The sequence below is a fragment of the Lipotes vexillifer genome, unplaced genomic scaffold, assembly GCF_000442215.2.
Source record: "Lipotes vexillifer unplaced genomic scaffold, Lipotes_vexillifer_v1.1 scaffold426, whole genome shotgun sequence".
Classification (NCBI taxonomy): domain Eukaryota; kingdom Metazoa; phylum Chordata; class Mammalia; order Artiodactyla; family Lipotidae; genus Lipotes; species Lipotes vexillifer.
The window spans coordinates 1,226,417-1,245,387 of record NW_006779491.1 but is presented as its reverse complement, the minus strand read 5'-3'; the positions used below and the strand labels follow the sequence as shown (position 1 = coordinate 1,245,387).

The window sequence follows — 18,971 nt, the reverse complement described above, 5'->3', positions numbered from 1 at the left end:
GCCCTGGCTCCCGGGCCCAGCCGCTCCGCGGCATGTGGGATCTTACCAGACCGGGGCACGAACCCGTGTCCCCTCCATCGGCAGGCGGACCCTCAGCCACTGCGCCACCAGGGAAGCCCCAGCCTCTGTTTTTATCACATATGATAATGTGTGTGGGCTAAAGCAGTACACATGGCTGAGCCCAGAGACAATGAGCGGAACAGAATACTCTGCCAAGAGGAGGAGGGCAGAGCACAGCTTCGGGGAAAGGCCTTGGCTACAGGAAGGCGCAAAGGGTTGGGAACATCAGTGTCCTCAAACTACTACAATATCTTGCATGACATAGAAAGAGGTATCATCACAGGTCTCTGGCTTGGCAAGTAGGAAACACCTTCATATGAAGGAGAAAGCGCCCCCTTGTTCTGAAGAGAGGTCAGCCCCACACCAGGAGGGGCTGCAAATGGACCAAAGGCTGGATTTCAGCCCCAATTTCTCCCTTGACAGAATGTAGAGTGTACAACCTGCTCTACCGTACCTGGCAGCTCTGTCCCAGGGGCCTTCCGGTGCATTCCTTCCTTGGACAGATATTGTTTCAGATTCTTTTCCTGCAGAATTTTCTTTGCTGGAGGAGAGTGCGACCCCCAGAAAGTGTCTGATTCAGCCTCTGTTTTTTGGTAACAGGTGGGAGATGCCTTCTTCAGTGACAAATCTCTAAAAGAGCTCGATACCATCGCATCCAAGCCGCGTGGTGATCACGTGTTCCAGGTGAATAACTTTGAAGCTCTGAAGACCATTCAGAACCAGCTTCAGGAAAAGATCTTTGCGATTGAGGGTGAGCTAAGGTTTTGTAGTCCTGGAGCAGCTCCAAAGGCAGCTCCTTATCCCCAGACACATACTTCCGTGTAGAAACAAGAACCTCCTATAGCCCTTGGAACCCTGAGCCTCAGCATCAACTCCTTTCTTCTTCCATTTCCCAGCAACTCTGGCCTCTCTTGCTCAATTACTTTGAAATGGAAAGATTTAGACTTTTCTCTCTAATTTTGCAATCTTGGCTATAGGCTGAAAAATTAGAGGGTAGGGGAGTCAAATCCCTCACAGTATTTTCCCCCAAATTTGGATGTGTTGCCAACATTTGTCTCCTTGGTTCACTGCTGTATCCCCAGTGCCTAGAATAATGCCTGGTACATAAAGGGTGCTCAATAAGTGTTTGTTGAATAAAAGAATTTAAAAGTTGGGGGAAGGTTCATATACAGTCTGGATTTATGATTTCTCTTGAAAATTTGGAAGATTAGACACCTTTAGGACCATATTCCCGCTTGGCAAAAAGTAGTTGGAGACAAATAGCCACCATCCCTTTAAAAGGGGCGTATGGCTAGATAAGCAATAAACATATAAATTGTAGCCATTATCTTTTCTTTTTTCTGATTTATTCATTTATTTTTTTGGCCATGCCATGAGGCATGCGGATCTTAGTTCCCTGACCAGGGACCGAACCCGTACCCCCTGCAGTGGAAGTGCAGAGTCTTAACCACTGGACCACCAGGGAAGTCCCTGCGCTATCTTATAACAACTCTAATGGAGTATAATCTGCAAAAATACTGAATCACACTGCTGTACACCTGAAACTAACATTAATATTGTAGATTAACTATGCTTCAATAAAAAAAGGAAAGCATAACAGAGGACATGTAAGAAAAAGGGGGGTGCACATGGCTTCCATCTGAGCCTCCTTTTGTCTGGCCACCACAGCCCTGAGTTTCCAACCCCTCTTCTAGGCTCCTCTACTTTCTTTAATGTAAACGTTCGTCTCCTCACAGGTACGCACACAGGAAGTACCAGCTCCTTTGAGTATGAGATGTCTCAGGAAGGCTTCAGTGCTGTCTTCACCTCCGTAAGTGGTCTTTTGTTTAATTGGGGTTGGGGGCAAGACGAAGAGGGAGAAGAGGTTCAAAGGTTCGGGGGCTCATCTCTGTGACAGGTGTTTGTTGGGAGGCACCTCTTTGATGGGCAGCAGTGGTCCCTTCTCTCTCCCTTGTCAATCCTGTTCTTTTTTTTAAAAAAATTGAGATATAATGGACATATAACATGATAATAGCCTCAGGTGCACAACATAGCGATTTAATATATGTATATAGCATTGCAAAATGATCACCACAATAAGTCTAGTTAACATCCATCACCTTACACAATTACACTATTTTTTTTTTTCTTGTGATGAGAACTTTAAGATTTATTCTCTTAGCAACTTTCAAATATACAATACACTATTATTATTATTATTATTATTTTATTTTTTTTTTTTGCGGTACGCGGGCCTCTCACTGTTGTGGCCTCTCCTGTTGCGGAGCACAGGCTCCGGACGCACAGGCCCAGCGGCCATGGCTCATGGGCCCAGCCGCTCCGCGGCATGTGGGATCTTCCCGGACTGGGGCATGAACCCGTGTCCCCTGCATCGGCAGGCAGACCCTCAACCCTGCCACCAGGGAAGCCCCAATACACTATTATTAACTGTAGTCACCATGCTGTACATTACACCACCAGGATTTATTTATTTTATGACTGGAAGTTTGTACTTTTTTTTTTTAACATCTTTATTGGAGTATAATTGCTCTACAATGGTGTGGTAGTTTCTGCTTTATAACAAAGTGAATCAGTCATACATATACATATATCCCCATATCTCTTTCCTCTTGCATCTCCCTCCCTGTCTCCCTCCCACCCTCCCTATCCCATACCTCTAGGTGGTCACAAAGCACCGAGCTGATCTCCCTGTGCTGTGCGGCTGCTTCCCACTAGCTATCTATTTTACATTTGGTAGTGTACATATGACCATGCCACTCTCTTACTTCATCCCAGCTTACCCTTCCCTCTCCCCGTGTCCTCAGGTCCATTCTCTACTTCTGCATATTTATTCCTGTCCTACCCCTAGGTTCTTCATAACCATTAAAAAAAATTTTTTTTTTAGATTCCATATATATGTGTTAGCATATGGTATTTGTTTTTCTCTTTCTGACTTACTTCACTCTGTATGACAGACTCTAGGTCCATCCACCTCACTACAAATAACTCAATTTTGTTTGAAGTTTGTACTTTTTGACCACTTTCACCCATTTTGCACACCACCCACCGCTGCCTTTGGCAATCACCAGTCTGTTCTCTGTATGTATGTTTGTTATTTTTAACTTCACATATAAGTAAGATCATGCAGTGTTTGACTTTCTCCGATTTATTTCACTCAGCATTATCCTCCAGGTCCATCCATGTTGTCACAAATGGCAGGATTTCCTTCTTTTTACTTGCTGAATAATATTCCATTGTGTACATATACACCACATTTTCTTTATTTGTTCATCTGTTGATGAACACTTAGGTTGCCTCCATGTCTTGGCAATTGTAAAAAATGCTGCAATGATCATGGGGTTGCATATACCTTTGCAAGTTAGTGTTTTCATTTCTTTTGGATATTTACCCAGAAGTAAAATTGCTGGATCATACTGTAGTTTTATTTTTAAAGTTTTGAGGAACCCCCATACTCTTTTCCATAGTGGCTTCACCAATTACATTTCCACCAACAGTGTACAAGGGTTCTCTTTTCTACACGTCCTTAACAACACTTATTTCTTCTCTTATGATGACAGGCATCTAACAGGTGTGAGGTGATACCTCATTGTGGTTTTGATTTGCATTTTCTTGATGATTAGTGATGTTGAGCACTTTTTTTTCATGCACCTCTTGGCCATCTGTATGTCTTCTTTGGAAAAATGTCTTTTCAGATCCTCTACCCACTTAAAAATCAGGTTTTGAAACAAACTTTTGAGTTGTATGAGTTCTTTATATATTTTGTATATTAACCCCTTATTGGATATATGATTTGCAAATATTTTGTCCTGCTCTGTAGGTTACCTTTTCATTTTGTTGATGATTTCCTTTGCTATGTAGAAGTTTTTTAGTTGATGTAGTCCCACTGCTTATTTTGTTTTTGGTGTTAAATCTAAAAAATCATCACCAAGACAAATGTGAAGGAGATTACTACCTATGTTTTCTTGGAGTTTTATGGTTTCATGTCTTATGTTCAAGTCTTTAATCCATTTTGAATTGATTTTTGTGACTAGTGTAAGATAGTGGTCCAGTTTCATTCTTTTGCATGTGGCTGTCTAATTTTCCCAACACCATTTATTGAAGAGACTGTCCTTTCGCCATTGTATATTAGTCTCTCCTTTGTTGTATATTGATTTACCATATATGCATGGGTTTATTTCAGAGGTCTCTGTTCTGTTCCATCTATCTACGTGTCTGTTTTTATGCCAATGCCATACTGTTGTGATAACTATAGTTTTGCAGTATAGTTTGAAACCAGGAAGTGTGATGCCTCCAGCTTTGTTCTTTCTCAAAATTGCTTTGATTATTTGGGGTCTTTTGTGGTTCCATACAAATTTTAAGATTGTTTGTTCTATTTCAGTGAAAAAATGCCATTGGGATTTTTGATAGGGATAACACTGAAGCTCTAGATTTCTCAATCCTGTTCTACCTTCTTGCCCAGGATGGTCCCTTGTTGGGTGCTGTGGGGAGCTTTGACTGGGCTGGTGGAGCCTTTCTGCATACATCACAAGATAAAGTCACCTTCATCAACACAACCAGGGTAGATTCAGACATGAATGATGCTTACCTGGGTAAGTAGAGAGGGCAGGGTTACTTTAAGAAGGGGTCAGGATATGGCATAACTCAACTAGTTTAGATGTCCTTGGATCTTTCATAAACTCTTGGGATAGGTTTAAAGGCAGAAATTTCAAAGCCTCATTTTAATTATGTTAACGAAGAGGAATATAGTGCAGGGTCCAATTACCCCAAGTTCCCAAGCATGGGGCTGCCCCACTGCCCCTGCTCAAGGGATAGTCCTGTTGGAGGGGGCAGTGCTTTTCCTCTTAGTTCATCATCTTCAGGTTATGCTGCTGAAGTCATCTTGCGGAACCGGGTGCAAAGCCTGCTTCTGGGGGCGCCTCGATATCAGCACATCGGCCTGGTGGTGATATTCAAAAAGGACGCAGGTGTTTGGGAGAAAAACGCTGAAATCAAGGGCAGCCAGGTGAGTGCAGAGTGTGTGGGCATGGATGTGCCAACAGAGGCACCCTGGGGGCTGAAGGCTTCTGGGATGGGCGTCATCAGATTCCAAGTGTGGCAGAGTTTTGTAAAGCAGAGGGCTTTAAGCTGGAGAGTCATGGGACCAACTTTGCATTTGAGAATGTTGTGTCCTCACTTTTCTAATAATGGTAAATAACAACACTTGATCTGTACAGAGCTCTCTACAAGTCTACCTGTACACAAAGCTGGCATTTGACCAGTCCATAACCAGTATAGCCATATTACTTATTAAAATATTGAAATAATTCTATATCTGTCAATAAATAGCTGTTTCCTTGAGACATCCTTCCCCCCTGCACCTGCCATACACTCTGACCCCTTGCCCCAATACTCTTTGAACTTCCCTATGATCCAGAAACTATGAAGTCAGTGACCACTCCAGCTAAGCCCATGGTTGGTGCCTGAGAAGGCACCTCTAAGGACCTCTAGGACCCACTCCAGGGGGTGGGGACTTCTAGGGGACCTCTAGGGTGGACCTCTAGGACCCACTCCAGCTAAGCCCATGGTTGGTGCCTGAGAAGTCCCAGGAGTTCAATATTTTGAATATCACCCCTGCAAAAGCTGTTTTTAAAATCCTCAAAAAAGTATCAGCAAACAGAATCCAGCAATCTATAAAAAGGATAGTACATCGTGACCAGTTGTGGTTTATAATGATGCAGGGCTTGTTCAACAATGTTGCAGAAATGGACAAACTGATTCTAAATTTCGTATGACAATGCAAGAGACCCAGAATAGCCAAAATTATCTTGAAAAAGAAGAACTAAGTTGGAGGATTCACACCCCAATTTTGAAACTTACTACAAAGTTACAGTAATCAAGACAGGGTGGTACTAGCATAAGGATAGACCAATGAAATAGAACTGAGAGTCTAGAAATAAACCCATACATCTATGGTCAATTGGTTTTCAAAAAAGGTGCTGGGACAACTGGATGTCCACAGGCAATAGAATAAATTTGGACCCTTACCTCATAATGTGCAAAAATTAATTCAAAATAGATCAAAGACCTAAATGTAAGAACTAAAGCTATAAGCCTCTTAGAGGGATTCACAGGTGAATTTTTGTAACTTTAGATTTGGCAACGATTGTTTAGATATGACACTACAAGCACAAGCAACCAAAGATAAGATAGATTAGTTGGACTTCATTAAATTAAAAATTTTTGAGCAGCAAAGAACACTATCAAGAAAATGAAAAGAATGGGAGAAACTATTTACAAATCATATATCTGATAAAGGTCTAGTATTTAGAATATATAAAGAACTTTTACAATTCAACAATAAAAAGCCAACCTCATGTAAAAATGGACAAAGGATTTGATTGGATATTTCTCCAGATAAGATATAAAAAGGACCAATAAGCACATGAAAAGATATTCAACTTTATTTGTCATTAGAGAAATACAAGTCAAAACCACAATAGAAAAAAAAACCACACACACACAATAGAGATACCACTAGAATGGCTATTTAAAGGAAAAAATGAAAAATAACACATGTTGGTGAGGATGTGGAGAAATTAGAACCCTCATACATTGCTGGTGGGAATTTAAAATAATACAGCCCTTATGGAACACAATTTGACAGTTCCTCAAAAAGCTAAATATAGATTTATCATGTGACTCAGAAATTTCACTCCTAGGTATATACCCTTTTCCAGAATGAAAATAGTTGTTCAAACAAAAACTTATACGTGAATGCTCATAGCAGCATTATGCATAATAGTCAAAAGGTAGAAAGAACCTAAATGTTCATTAACTTATGAACAGATAAACAAAATGGGGTATATCCATACAGTGGAATACTATTTAGCCATAAAAGAGTGAAGTGTTGATACATGCTACAACATGGATAAACCTTGAAAAATTTATGCTACATGAAAATAACCAGTCATCAAAGGACACATATTATATGATTTAATTCATCTGAAATGTCTAGAGTAGACAAACCCACAGTCAGAAAGTAGATTAGTGGTTGCCAGGGTATGGTGGGGGGTGGATTGAGAGTGACTTCTAACAGTTACAGGGCTTCTTTCTGGGGTGATGGAAATGTTTTGGAATTCGTGGTGATGGTTACATAACATTGTGAATATACTAGAACCCACTAAATTTTATACTTTAAAATGATAAATTTTATGTAATGTAAATTTTATCTCAATTTAAAAGAGCCATTCTGAAAAAAAAATCAATGTAATTCACCATAAAAACAGACTAGAGAAGAAAAACGTAATAATCTTAACAAATACAGAGAAAGAATTTGACAAAATCCATTCTTTCATGATATTTTCTTCTCAGCAAACTAGGAATTAAAGGGAACTTCCTCAACCTAAGAAAGAACATTTACAAAAAATCTACAGCTAGCATCATATTTAAAAGTAAAAGAGAATATTTTTCTCCTAAAATTGGAAACAAGGCAGGAAAATCCACTCTTACCACTCCTATACAACATCATATTGGAAGATGTAGCTGGTGCAATAAGACAAGAAGAGAAAAGAAAAAAGAGCATGCGGAGTGGAAAGGAAAAAATAAGGCTGTCTCTATTTGGGGATGATTGTTTTGCATGGAAAATCCCAAAGAATCTACAAAAAAGCTATATAACTTATTTCAGTGAGTTCTCAGGATACAAGATCAATATGTAAAAATCAGTTGTATTTCTCTACTAACAATGAACATTTGGAAATTTAAATTTAAAGAAAAAGGACCATTTATTAATACAATGGCACCAAAGACCATGAAATACTTAGGTATAAATCTAACAAAATGTGTACAACATCTTTATACTGAAAACTACAAAACACTAATGAGAGAAATCAAAGCCCTAAATAAATGGAGAAAGATACTGTGTTCATGGACTGGAAGACTTAATATTGTTAAGATGTCACTTTTCCTTAAGTTGATCTATAGACTCAACACAATGCCAATCAAAATCCTATTTTATTCTGTAGAATTGACAAGCTAATTCTAAGATTTATGTGGAAAATCAAAGAAAGTAGAGTATCCAAAACAGTTTTGAAAAGGATCTTATGTAAATACCATTAGGTATTTAGTGGAAGATTCATACACTATGTGATTTTAAGGCTTTCTATAAAGTTACAGTAAGCAGGACAGTGTGGCATTGACAAAAGGATAGACATGAAGATCAGTGGAACAGAATAGGCCTGAAGTATAAGCCTGACACATATTGATTTTCAGTAAAGGCACAAAGACAATTCAATGGAGAGTTCAATGGTGCTGGAACAATTGAACATCCATGGTAACAAAACAGAACAAAATCCTTACCCATATCTTGTCAATTCAACCATATTAAGATTAATTTAAATCTATCATAGAGCTAAATGTAAAATCTAAAACTACTATACTTGGGGGAGAAAACATAGGATAAAATTTTTGTGACCTTGTGTTAGGCAAAGAATTCTTAGATATAACACTAAAAGCATGGTCCATAAAGAAAAAAATTGATAACTAAGACTTCAACAAAATGGAAAGTTTTGCTCTGTTCATTAAGAGAATGAACAGATAAGCTACGGACTGGGAGAAAATATTTGCAAATTTTACTTCTGTTTTAAAAAAATTACATATCTGACAAAGGACTTAATCCAGAATATATAAAGGATTTCAAAACTCAAGAATAAGAAGTCAAACAATCCAATTCAAAAATAAGCGGAGTATTTGAACAGACACTTCACCAAAGAAGATATGTAACTGTCAAATAAGCACATGAAAACACGTCCCATGTCATTAAATCTTACGGAAATTCAAATTAAAACCACAATGAGGTACAACTGCACACCGATTAGTATGGTTAACATAAAAAAGGAAATAAATTGGCAATATCAAGTTCTGGCAAGGATGTGTAGCAGCTAAAACTCTCAGACGTTGCTGTTGGAATGGAAAATGGCATGGCTGCTTTGGAAACAGTTTTCAGTATCTTACAAAGTTCAACATGCATTTGCCATAACACTCAGATATTTACCCAGGAGAAACAAAAATAGACGTTCACTGGAAAACCTGTATATGAATGTTTCTAGTAGCTCTATTTGTAACTGCCAAAAGCTAGAAACAACCTGAATATCCTTCAACTGGGGAACGGATAAACAAACTGTGGTACATCCATACAATGGAATACTAGTCAGAAATAAAAGGGAACAGATTACTGATACACGCAAAAACTTGGATGAATCCTAGGTGCTTACTCTAGTTGAAAGAAGCCAGACCCAAAAGGCTACATACTGTATGGTTCCATTTATATAACATTCTGGAAAAGGCAGAACTATAGGGACAAAAAACAGATCAGTGGTTGTCAGGGGCTGGTGACTGAGGGAAGAGGTTGATTACAGCATAAGGGAATATTTTGGGGGTGATGAAACTGTTCTGAATCTTGACCATCGTGGCAGTTACATGAATTTATGTGTTTGTCAAAACTCATAAAACTACACTAAAAAGTCTGAATTTTTTTGTATGGAAATTATACCCCAATAAACTTGACCTAAAAACAAAAAAATCCTGTTGACTTTAGGATGAAGCTTAAATGCCTTTACTGGACCATTGGGAGGCCTCCCTCAGTGGTATGTGGGGCAGAAATCAGACTGTAGTGAGTCATGTCTTGACATCCTCTACACTTTCCTTCCTAGAACTTGCCCCAGAAGTTTGAAATTTCCATATACATCTCCCTTTTATCTGTTACTATTCCCCTCCATTCCACCCTGCTGCACCTAGAGCCTTGGAAGGCACTGTCTCCACTACCCAGCCTCACGCTTAGCAAATAGCAAACCCTTGTTTATTGAATGAAAGAATGACTAAATTGATGATTCCTATGGATGAATTCTACCTATTTACATTGAACATATTTTGGTGTTTTTTGAACATACTTTTAAAATTCTTTTTAAAGGTAGACATTATTTCTCAATATCATGCAAAAAAATTCCTGTGGCAATAGTTGTTTTTCATCTAAGCCAGTTGATTCCTTGTTAGCCAGACTGCCAAATTTGACTTACCTCCCTAAAGACTTGCAATATATTGAAAGGATATCCTGTCTGGTTTTCCAGGCTTTTCTGTCTGTATTTTCAAATCCAATTTCTTTGCTACCTTAATCATCTCCCTGGAACACCATTTGGGGTAGATCCTCACCCACTACCTGTCAACTCTTTCATATACTCCTCTAACTGGCAGTACATTCAAACAAGGATTGATCATGAAACAGAGAGAGGATCACATCCGCTCCAAAGGGTTTTCCTCAGCAGGCATGATTTTTCTTCACAGGGAGAAAAATCCCCGTGCTCTGCTTTAGGTGGAAAGAGGTATGTGATCTTGGCCTTATCTCTTTCAGATCGGCTCCTACTTCGGGGCCTCCCTCAGCTCCGTGGACTTGGACAGAGATGGCAGCTCTGACCTGGTTCTCATCGGGGCCCCCCATTACTATGAGCAGAGCCGGGGTGGGCAGGTGTCCGTGTGCCGCTTTCCCTGGGGGGTGAGTGGCTGATGAGACCCGGGCTGGGTGGGATCTGGATGTGGAGGGGTCACCTGGGGTGGGACCTGACACTGTTTGTGTTCTGCAGAGGGCTAAGTGGCAGTGTGGTGCTGTCCTGCGAGGGGAGCAAGGCCACCTCTGGGCCCGCTTTGGGGCAGCTCTGACGGTGCTGGGGGATGTGAACGGGGACAGGCTGACGGACGTGGCCATAGGGGCCCCAGGAGAGCAGGAGAACCAGGGTGCTGTCTACCTGTTTCACGGAACCTCGGGACTGGGGATCAGCCCCGCCCACAGCCAGGTGAGGCCCGGTCACTGTTTTTGTTACAACTGTAGCCTCTTTGCCAATCTGTCCCTTTCTAATTCAATGTTCCGACAGCTGCCAGATGAGTTCTCCCAGCAGGTCCTTTTTGGAAGCTTCAAAAATAACACATACTTCACAGAAAAGATTCATTCTTACCACAACTAGAGGAGGTGCACAGAGCCATCATCACTCCCACTTTACAGATGAGAAGATGAAGGCTCAGAGGTGATGAATGGTGAGCTGGAAGTGTTTGGATGTAGACATTCCTTTCCTCCGAATCTCAGTCTTTTATTTATTTATTTATTTTTTCTGTACGCTGGGCCTCTCACTGTTGTGGCCTCTCCCGTTGCGGAGCACAGACTCCGGACGCGCAGGCTCAGCGGCCATGGCTCACGGGCCCAGCTGCTCCGCGGCACGTGGAATCTTCCCGGACCGGGGCATGAACCCGCGTCCCCTGCATCAGCAGGCGGACTCTCAACCACTGTGCCACCAGGGAAGCCCCGAATCTCAGTCTTGGTAGGATTACCAGCAGACCCGGTTTGCCGAGGTCTCTCCTGGTTTTAGCACTGAAAGTCTCACAGCTCAGGAAGCCCTATGGTTGGTCACCCTTCCAGGACTGCATGCTTCACGGGCTTGTGACTTGTGCAGTTACACGGGGCTCCTCTCAGAACGGCGCTGTGCTTAGATTAAGGCTCTGTTCTGGCCATCTTGAAACTCTTAATAACTTTTGAACAAGGAGTCCTGCATTTTTTTCTCCCCACGGGGTCCTGCAAATTATGTAGCTGATCCTGATGGTTGGTCACTTGAAATGTGGGTCACCACAGCTGGTTTCCTCTCTAAACTGGCTCCCTGTTTCCTGCTGGATGAAGCCCACTGTCTGGAGGGACCCCCACGTTCTGGCAGTCTCCCATCACAGCCCTCTGAGGCCATCCAGTCTGCTGGCTTCTGGTCTCTGGTTTTCTTCCAGCCTCACATTTTTCTTCTGTCCTTTCTCTCTGTCTCCTCATCACTCCTGCCAAATCCCTCACCCTAGAGGTTCAACCCTACCCACACATCAAAATCACCTGAAGGTCTTAAAAAACAGGTGCCTGGGCCCTGCCACTAGGGGTTCTGATTTAATTGGTCTGGGGTTAGGGCCCCAGGCATCAGTAGAGTTTTTTCAACATTATGTTCAGAAAATTTTCAAAGTTACTGCAAAGTTGAAAGAATTGTCCAGTGGACATCCATATATTTATGAGCTAAAATTTACGATGAATATTTTACTAGATTTACTTTATCACATCTCCATCCTTTGTATACAGACTTTTTCTACCTGTCCATCAAGTTCATCGTTATTTTTTCTAATGCAATTCAAAGTAATTATTTGCAACACCAGTCCAGCTTCACCCCTAAATACCTCAGCGTGTATATCATTAACTAGAATCCAAAATATTCAAATATGCTTACTGTTATTTTTAAGGTAAAATGTACAGACAGGAAAAGCACAAATCTTTAGCCAGTCAAAGAATTTTGAAAAATATAATCCACAATTCTATCAAGATGCTGAACATAATTATCACTTTAGAAAGTTCCCTCCCGCCCCCATCCAGTCAATTTCTGACCCCACTCCCTCCCAGAGGAAGCTACTGCTCCAATTATTTTCCACCACAGATTAGTTTTGCCCATTCTAGTGTATGGAATAGTACACTACATAGGCCCTAGTATTTTTCACACGCTCTTTAGTTGCAGCCCGGGCTAAGCACTACTGCCTCACGTTCTTCCCTCTGTGTCACGGAGCCTCTTTTCACAATTGTGTGAATACCATAATATGCCTCTTTTCATTGGCACCTGTTGTTTCTCTGTGTAAGTGCGATTTGAAGGCTCTGGTTTTACCTCATTTTTATTAAAAAAGCTTTACATGCTTGTACAAATTAAAAAATCTAAAGTAAACAGTACCGCAGGTTCAGACATTTGGTGTATGTGCTTGGCTGAAGAGCCAGTGGGGCGAAGCTACCACCTGTGGGATTATGACTGAACGCCTCTAAGTCAGAATCCCGCCCGGGAGGAACGATGCGGCAGCGCCGCGGAAGCCTCGGTTGGCCTCGGATAGCCGGTCCCCCGCCGTTCCCGCCGGCGCGCCCCGCCGCGCGTCGGCACCGGGGTCCGGCGCGGAGAACCCTTCGTCCTGGGACACGGGGTGAGGCCGGAAAGGCGGCCGCCCCCTCGCCCGTCACGCACCGCACGTTCGTGGGGAACCTGGTACTAAACCATTCGTAGACGACCTGCTTCTGGGTCGGGGTTTCGTACGTAGCAGAGCAGCTCCCTCGCTGCGATCTATTGAAAGTCAGCCCTCGACACAAGGGTTTGTAAAATAATAAGGAAAGAAGAAGAAAAAACAACAGTGAAAGTCTTAACACCCTCCCCTTATCTGCACCTGCAAAGGAAAACAAGGTGAGGGGAGGGTCCACACCCTCACCCACCCTCACCCACACCTACATACCTGCTCTCACCCACCCATATACCCACTCCCACCCCACAGACTTTGGAATTAAAAACAAATGCAAAAAGGGTCATGCAATACTATTGCTGTACTGTTTGCATTTTTTACTTTTTGCTCTTTTCCTGTGACTGGGGCTGGGGTGATCAGTATGCGGACAAGCAAAACTGCTGTGGCTCTCCCAGCTACCATTATTATATAATTTCAAAGCAAAGCATCCTTCCAACAGAATACGCTTTTTCTCAAAAAAATTTGCAGTGTAATGTACATGCAGTAAACACACAAATCTCAAGTGATGAATTTTCCTATCTGTGAACTCGAGTAAGCACCACCCAGGTTAAGATATAGCACATTTCCAACATCCCGCACTCTCTCATTCTTTCTAGTTGATAAATTCACTTTAAAAAAATGGCAGTAAAATATCCATGACCTAAAACTCACCATCTTTGTTTTTTTTTTTGGTACGCGGGCCCCTCACTGCTGTGGCCTCTCTCTCTGCGGAGCACAGGCTCCGGACGCGCAGGCCCAGCGGCCATGGCTCACGGGCCCAGCCGCTCCGCAGCACGAACCCGTGTCCCCTGCATCGGCAGGCGAACTCTCAACCACTGTGCCACCAGGAAAGCCCTAAAACTCACCATCTTAACCATTTTTATGTGTACACTTCAGCGGCATTAAGTACGTCACAAAATCACTTTTAAAATTTCTTAATATATTTGGCTGTTATCCTTTCAGTGTTACTTTTGCACATAAAGAGTCAAAATTGTTCTTAACAGCTTATTATGAAAAGCAACAATTTCCACACCCACACTGTGATTTCCTCTTCATTTTCCCTCCCCTGAGGAAACCACTTTCAGCTCTTTCAATGATTCTCCATACTTCCCAAGGGCACAATTATTTTGCTGCTTCTTGATTTTTGTTTTCGCATTGACTTCCCACTATGGGAGGTGAGGATTGAGCTCTCTTTCAGGCCCCTCTTGCCACATATTCATACGCCTCCCATCCCACCCCCCCATTCCTTAAATTTATATGATAATTTTGGTTAGATCTATGTTCAGTGTTTGCATTTTCCTGGCCATGTAAAAGAGATTCAACTGAGTCAAATAATGTACTATATCACTTCTTTCCTGTGATACTTTTTGTTTTCCCTGGAAAACCCAGTAATTGATGGACACTTTGGGTATCATCTCAAGGTTGTGGTCTAAAGCTTAATAGTTACCCTAATTCCTTGAGAAGGTGTGGGAGATATGACTGAGTAGAGCCCAGACAATCTCTCCTTGGGTCATCCCAGGAGACTGAGTTACACTATTTCCTGTTCTTTCCCACCCGTTTCTCTCCTCCTCTTTTCTACCCTCAGCGGATCACAGGCTCCCAGTTCTCTCCGAGGCTCCAGTATTTTGGGCAGTCACTGAGCGGGGGCCAGGACCTCACAGTGGATGGACTGGTGGACCTGGCTGTAGGGGCTCAGGGGCACGTGCTGCTGCTCAGGTGAGAGCACACCAGGTATCTTCTTTTTCTTTTTTTAAACATATGTACTTCTTTTTATTTTTAATAATTTTTTTAAAAAATTATTTATTTATTTATTTTGGCTGCATTAGGCCTTCGTTGCTGCTCGGGCTTTCTCTAGTTGCGGCAAGCAGGGGTTACTCTTTGTTGCGGCGCATGAGCTTCTCATCGTGGTGGCTTCTCTTGTTGCGGAGCATGGGCTCTAGGCGTGCGGGTTTCAGGAGTTGCAGCACGCGGGCTCAGTGGCTTGTGGGCTCTAGGCATGCAGGCTTCAGTAGTTGTAGCACGTAAGCTCAGTAGTTGTGGCTCACGAGCTCTAGAGCGCAGGCTCAGTAGTTGTGGCACACGGGCTTAGTTGCTCCGTGGCATGTGGGATCTTCCTGGACCAGGGCTCGAACCCGTGTCCCCTGCCTCGGCAGGCAGATTCTCAACCACTGTGCCACCAGGGAAGTCTCCCAGGTATCTTCTTTTGAAGGAGTGGCTTTGCTGTATGAAGACCCCTGAGGGCCCTCTGGTGTCCCCCCACAGGTCCCAGCCGGTGCTGAAAGTTGAGGTGACCATGGATTTCACACCCAGGGAAGTGGCAAGGGATGTGTATGAGTGTCGTGAGCGGGTGGTGAAAGGAAAGATCGCTGGGGAGGTCAGAGTCTGCCTCCGTGTCCACAAGAACACACGGGACAGGCTGAGAGAAGGTGAGGCTGGGTGGGTAGGTCTCAAGAGGTTAAGTGACTGGGGACATGGACGGGTGGCCCAGAGTAAAGTTCTCACAGGCTCCGATAGCCTTCTTCAAGCTTGGGTGGAGTGAGCAGGTGGTTCCCCTGCTGGGGGGTGGCTGGGGAGGCCCAGAAAACACCCCTAAAGAAGTAAGCATGTGGCACTCCTTTACACTCTCAGTTCTCCAGAGAATGAAGGGCCCCATCCCTGTGAACTAACCAGGTCTTTTTCATAAACTGAGAGATGACTCGTTTAAAGGGGTGGTTGAGCTGATAAAGCTAAACACAAACTCACAAAGCATTCAGATACGCATTTTATCACAACGAACTTGACTTCCTTCCTTGTCTCTCTTCTCAAAGAGTGGCATTGTGCTTGGGGTGAGGAAGAGTAATGGTGGTTCTAGAGGGAAACAGGGGGAGGGGATAAAATTTGTTTCTAGCAGTAATCTTACCGGACTGAGGAGATAGCAGTCAGAGTTTTGGGCAGCCAGCATGGCTAGAAGTTGAGAGCAAAGTCTTGGAGACTAGAGAATTACAGAGAAGGTGTCCCAAAATCTACATAGAAATTTCCTGTAAGTCATTGGCTGACTTCTAAGCCATGCATGTCCAGATCAATACTCTTAGAAACTCAGTGGAAGACAACAACTGGAGAGCTCAAGAGTTGAACAGAAATCTAGTAAGCTGAGATTTGAGAGGGACCTTAAAAAACACCTTGGTCCTTCTACTGGGACAATGTCCATTGAAACCAGCAAACCAAGAGAAACGATAGACAATAGGAATAGACGCATAGGTGATTCAGCAATTAGAATTATCAGATAGGAATTTAAAAGATAACTAAAATTAATATCTTCAAGAAAAAACAGGAAATGATGGAGAACTTCAAAGAAAACCTGGAATTCATGAAATAGAGTTAAATGGAAACACGAGCACTGAAAAATACACTGAATGAAATTGAGAATTCAATAGATTTAATAGTGGATAAGAAGCAGAACAAACAGATATATGCTACTATATATAAAATAGATAAACAGCAAGGATTTACTGTATAGCACAGGGAGCTATATTCAATATCTCATATAACCTATAATGGAAAAGAATCTGAAAAAATATATGTATAACTGAATCACTTTGCTGTACACCTGAAACTAACACAATATTGTAAATCAACTATACTTATATTTTAAACAAGTAGAACAGAGAATTAGTGAACTGGAAGGTAAGTAAATTGCAAGTATCCAGATGAACACACAGAGAGAAAAAAGGATGAAAAATAAACCATAGGAGACATATGGGACATGGTGAAAGATCTAATAAACATGTAATTGGAATTCCAAAAGGAAGGGAGAGAGAGAGAGAGAGAGAGAGAGAATAAGAAAGAAGCAAGTTAAACCTAAATGGGAAAAGAATGTGAAAAAGAATAGAAACAAGTATATGTATAATTGAATCACTTTGCTGTGCACCTGAAAACAACGCAACACTGTTAATCAACTATACTCCAATATAAAATAAAAATTAAAAAAAAAAGAAATGGTGGTAAAGAATTTTCTAAAATTGATGAAAAACATCAAGATTCTCTACCAAATTAGGAACTTCTCTGGCTGTCTGGTGGTTAAAACTCCCTGCTTCCAATGCAGGGGGCGTGGGTTTGATCCCTGGTTGGGGAACTAAAATCCCATATGCCATGCAGCCAAAAAAATAAAAAATAATAAGATTCTCTACCAAATCAAAGCAAGATAACATTAGACATTGTACCATTCTAAGGCACAAACTGCTGAAGACCAAAGACAGAAATAAAGTTAAAAGCAGCCAGAAAAAATATACTTAATTTTCCAGTATGTGACAGAATAGCTACTATTTATTGAGCAGTTACTGTGTGGCAGGCACTATGCTAAATGCTCTGTAGGCACTATTTCGTTTTTTCTGTTGGGAAGGTCCAATTATTATCTTCAATTTAAAAATAAGGAATTGAGGCCCTGAGAGAGGTCAGCTAACATGTCCAAATTCAGATAGCTGGGCCTCCACCTCCTGCCAGTCTGACTCCAAACCCAGGTCCTCACCACCATTCTTCCCTGGCCCTTCAGGAGATACCCAGAGCACCATCACATATGACCTGGCTCTGGACCCAGGTCGCCCACATTCCCAGGCCATCTTTGATGAGACAAAGAACAACACTCTCAGACATATAGTGACGTTGGGGCTGAGTCAGAAATGTGAGACCCTGAAGCTCCGGTTACTGGTGAGCAGAGGGTGACCATACTCCTGGGTCCTCCAAGCATGGGGTGGGTTTGGGATGCTGAGGGCAGACCACCAACCCCCCACTGTCTCTCAGGATTGCGTAGAGGACTCGGTGACCCCCATTGCCCTGCGCCTCAACTTCTCTCTGGTGGGGAAGCCCATGTCCTCTTTTGGGAACCTCCGGCCAGTGCTGGATGTAGATGCTCCAACACTCTTCACAGCCTCGGTGAGTCTGGGAGTTGGGGTCCAGCAGGGCTGTGGAAGGGACCAGAGGCCAAGGTTGTTGAAGCTCATTTTATTTCATTTCACATAATTTTATTTCCAGATTTCATTTTACTGTTTCATTTCACATCTTTTCACGATTTCCTTTCATTTTTCTCATACTCTGTTTTTGGCAGTTTCCCTTTGAGAAGAATTGTGGCAATGACAGCATTTGCCAGGATGACCTCAGCATCACCTTCAGTTTTATGAGGTGAGTTTCCTGTCCTCATTTTAATACCCGGACCTGCACCATGATCTTCTGCTCTGTTCTTCTCCTGGCCCCCAAAGGAGCCCGGCACAGAGCAGCTGCCTCAGAGGTGTGTTTGTGTGGCTGCCTCGTGCACTGTCTTCTCTCTCCGAGTGTCTATGCCTCCTTCCCGCCGGAGCAGATTCGCTGCAGGAAAGCCCTCAGCGTCTCATGGCCTGGCTTGTTCCCACCACAGCCTGGACACCCTGGTGGTGGGTGGTTCTCGGGACTTAAACGTGACGCTGACTGTGAGAAACCAGGGCGAGGACTCCTACAGAACACAGGTCACCTTCTTCTACCCATCTGGCTTGTCCTATCGGAGGGTGTCAGGAGCCCAGGTAGCCAAAGCCTTCTCAGGCTCCATCTGACTTTGCGTTCCCTGCCCCCATGGCTGGTGTTTGACATCATCACCTCTGCCTCCTTTGCCTTCCAGAACCAGCGCTCACAGCGGTCCTGGCGACTGATCTGTGAGTCTGACATCTCCACTGAAGGGTCTGGGACCTTGAAGAGCGCCAGCTGCAGCATAAACCACCCCATCTTCCCAGACAACTCAGAGGTCAGGCTGCTGGCTCCTCCTCCCTTTTTCTCCTTTGTCTTCCTCTGAATTCTTCCCTAGTCCTTCTTCTTCTTTCCTCCTCCTCCTCCTCCCCCTC

The 18,971-nt window shown here is 42.8% G+C and overlaps 1 protein-coding gene across 1 annotated transcript in view; it reads left to right on the top strand.

Moving 5' to 3' along the window:
* The window catches only part of ITGAM (integrin subunit alpha M), a 37,432-nt gene that overhangs the window by 12,525 nt on the left and 5,936 nt on the right, over positions 1-18,971 (top strand). Inside the window, exons 9-21 of the mRNA XM_007452677.1 lie at positions 661-811; positions 1,797-1,870; positions 4,520-4,649; positions 4,920-5,062; positions 10,442-10,582; positions 10,671-10,880; positions 14,714-14,844; positions 15,391-15,554; positions 17,657-17,811; positions 17,905-18,036; positions 18,209-18,282; positions 18,515-18,656; positions 18,752-18,874. Of these exons, the coding sequence (XP_007452739.1) occupies positions 661-811; positions 1,797-1,870; positions 4,520-4,649; positions 4,920-5,062; positions 10,442-10,582; positions 10,671-10,880; positions 14,714-14,844; positions 15,391-15,554; positions 17,657-17,811; positions 17,905-18,036; positions 18,209-18,282; positions 18,515-18,656; positions 18,752-18,874 (1,770 nt within the window). The remainder of the gene's footprint in view (positions 1-660; positions 812-1,796; positions 1,871-4,519; positions 4,650-4,919; positions 5,063-10,441; positions 10,583-10,670; positions 10,881-14,713; positions 14,845-15,390; positions 15,555-17,656; positions 17,812-17,904; positions 18,037-18,208; positions 18,283-18,514; positions 18,657-18,751; positions 18,875-18,971) is intronic.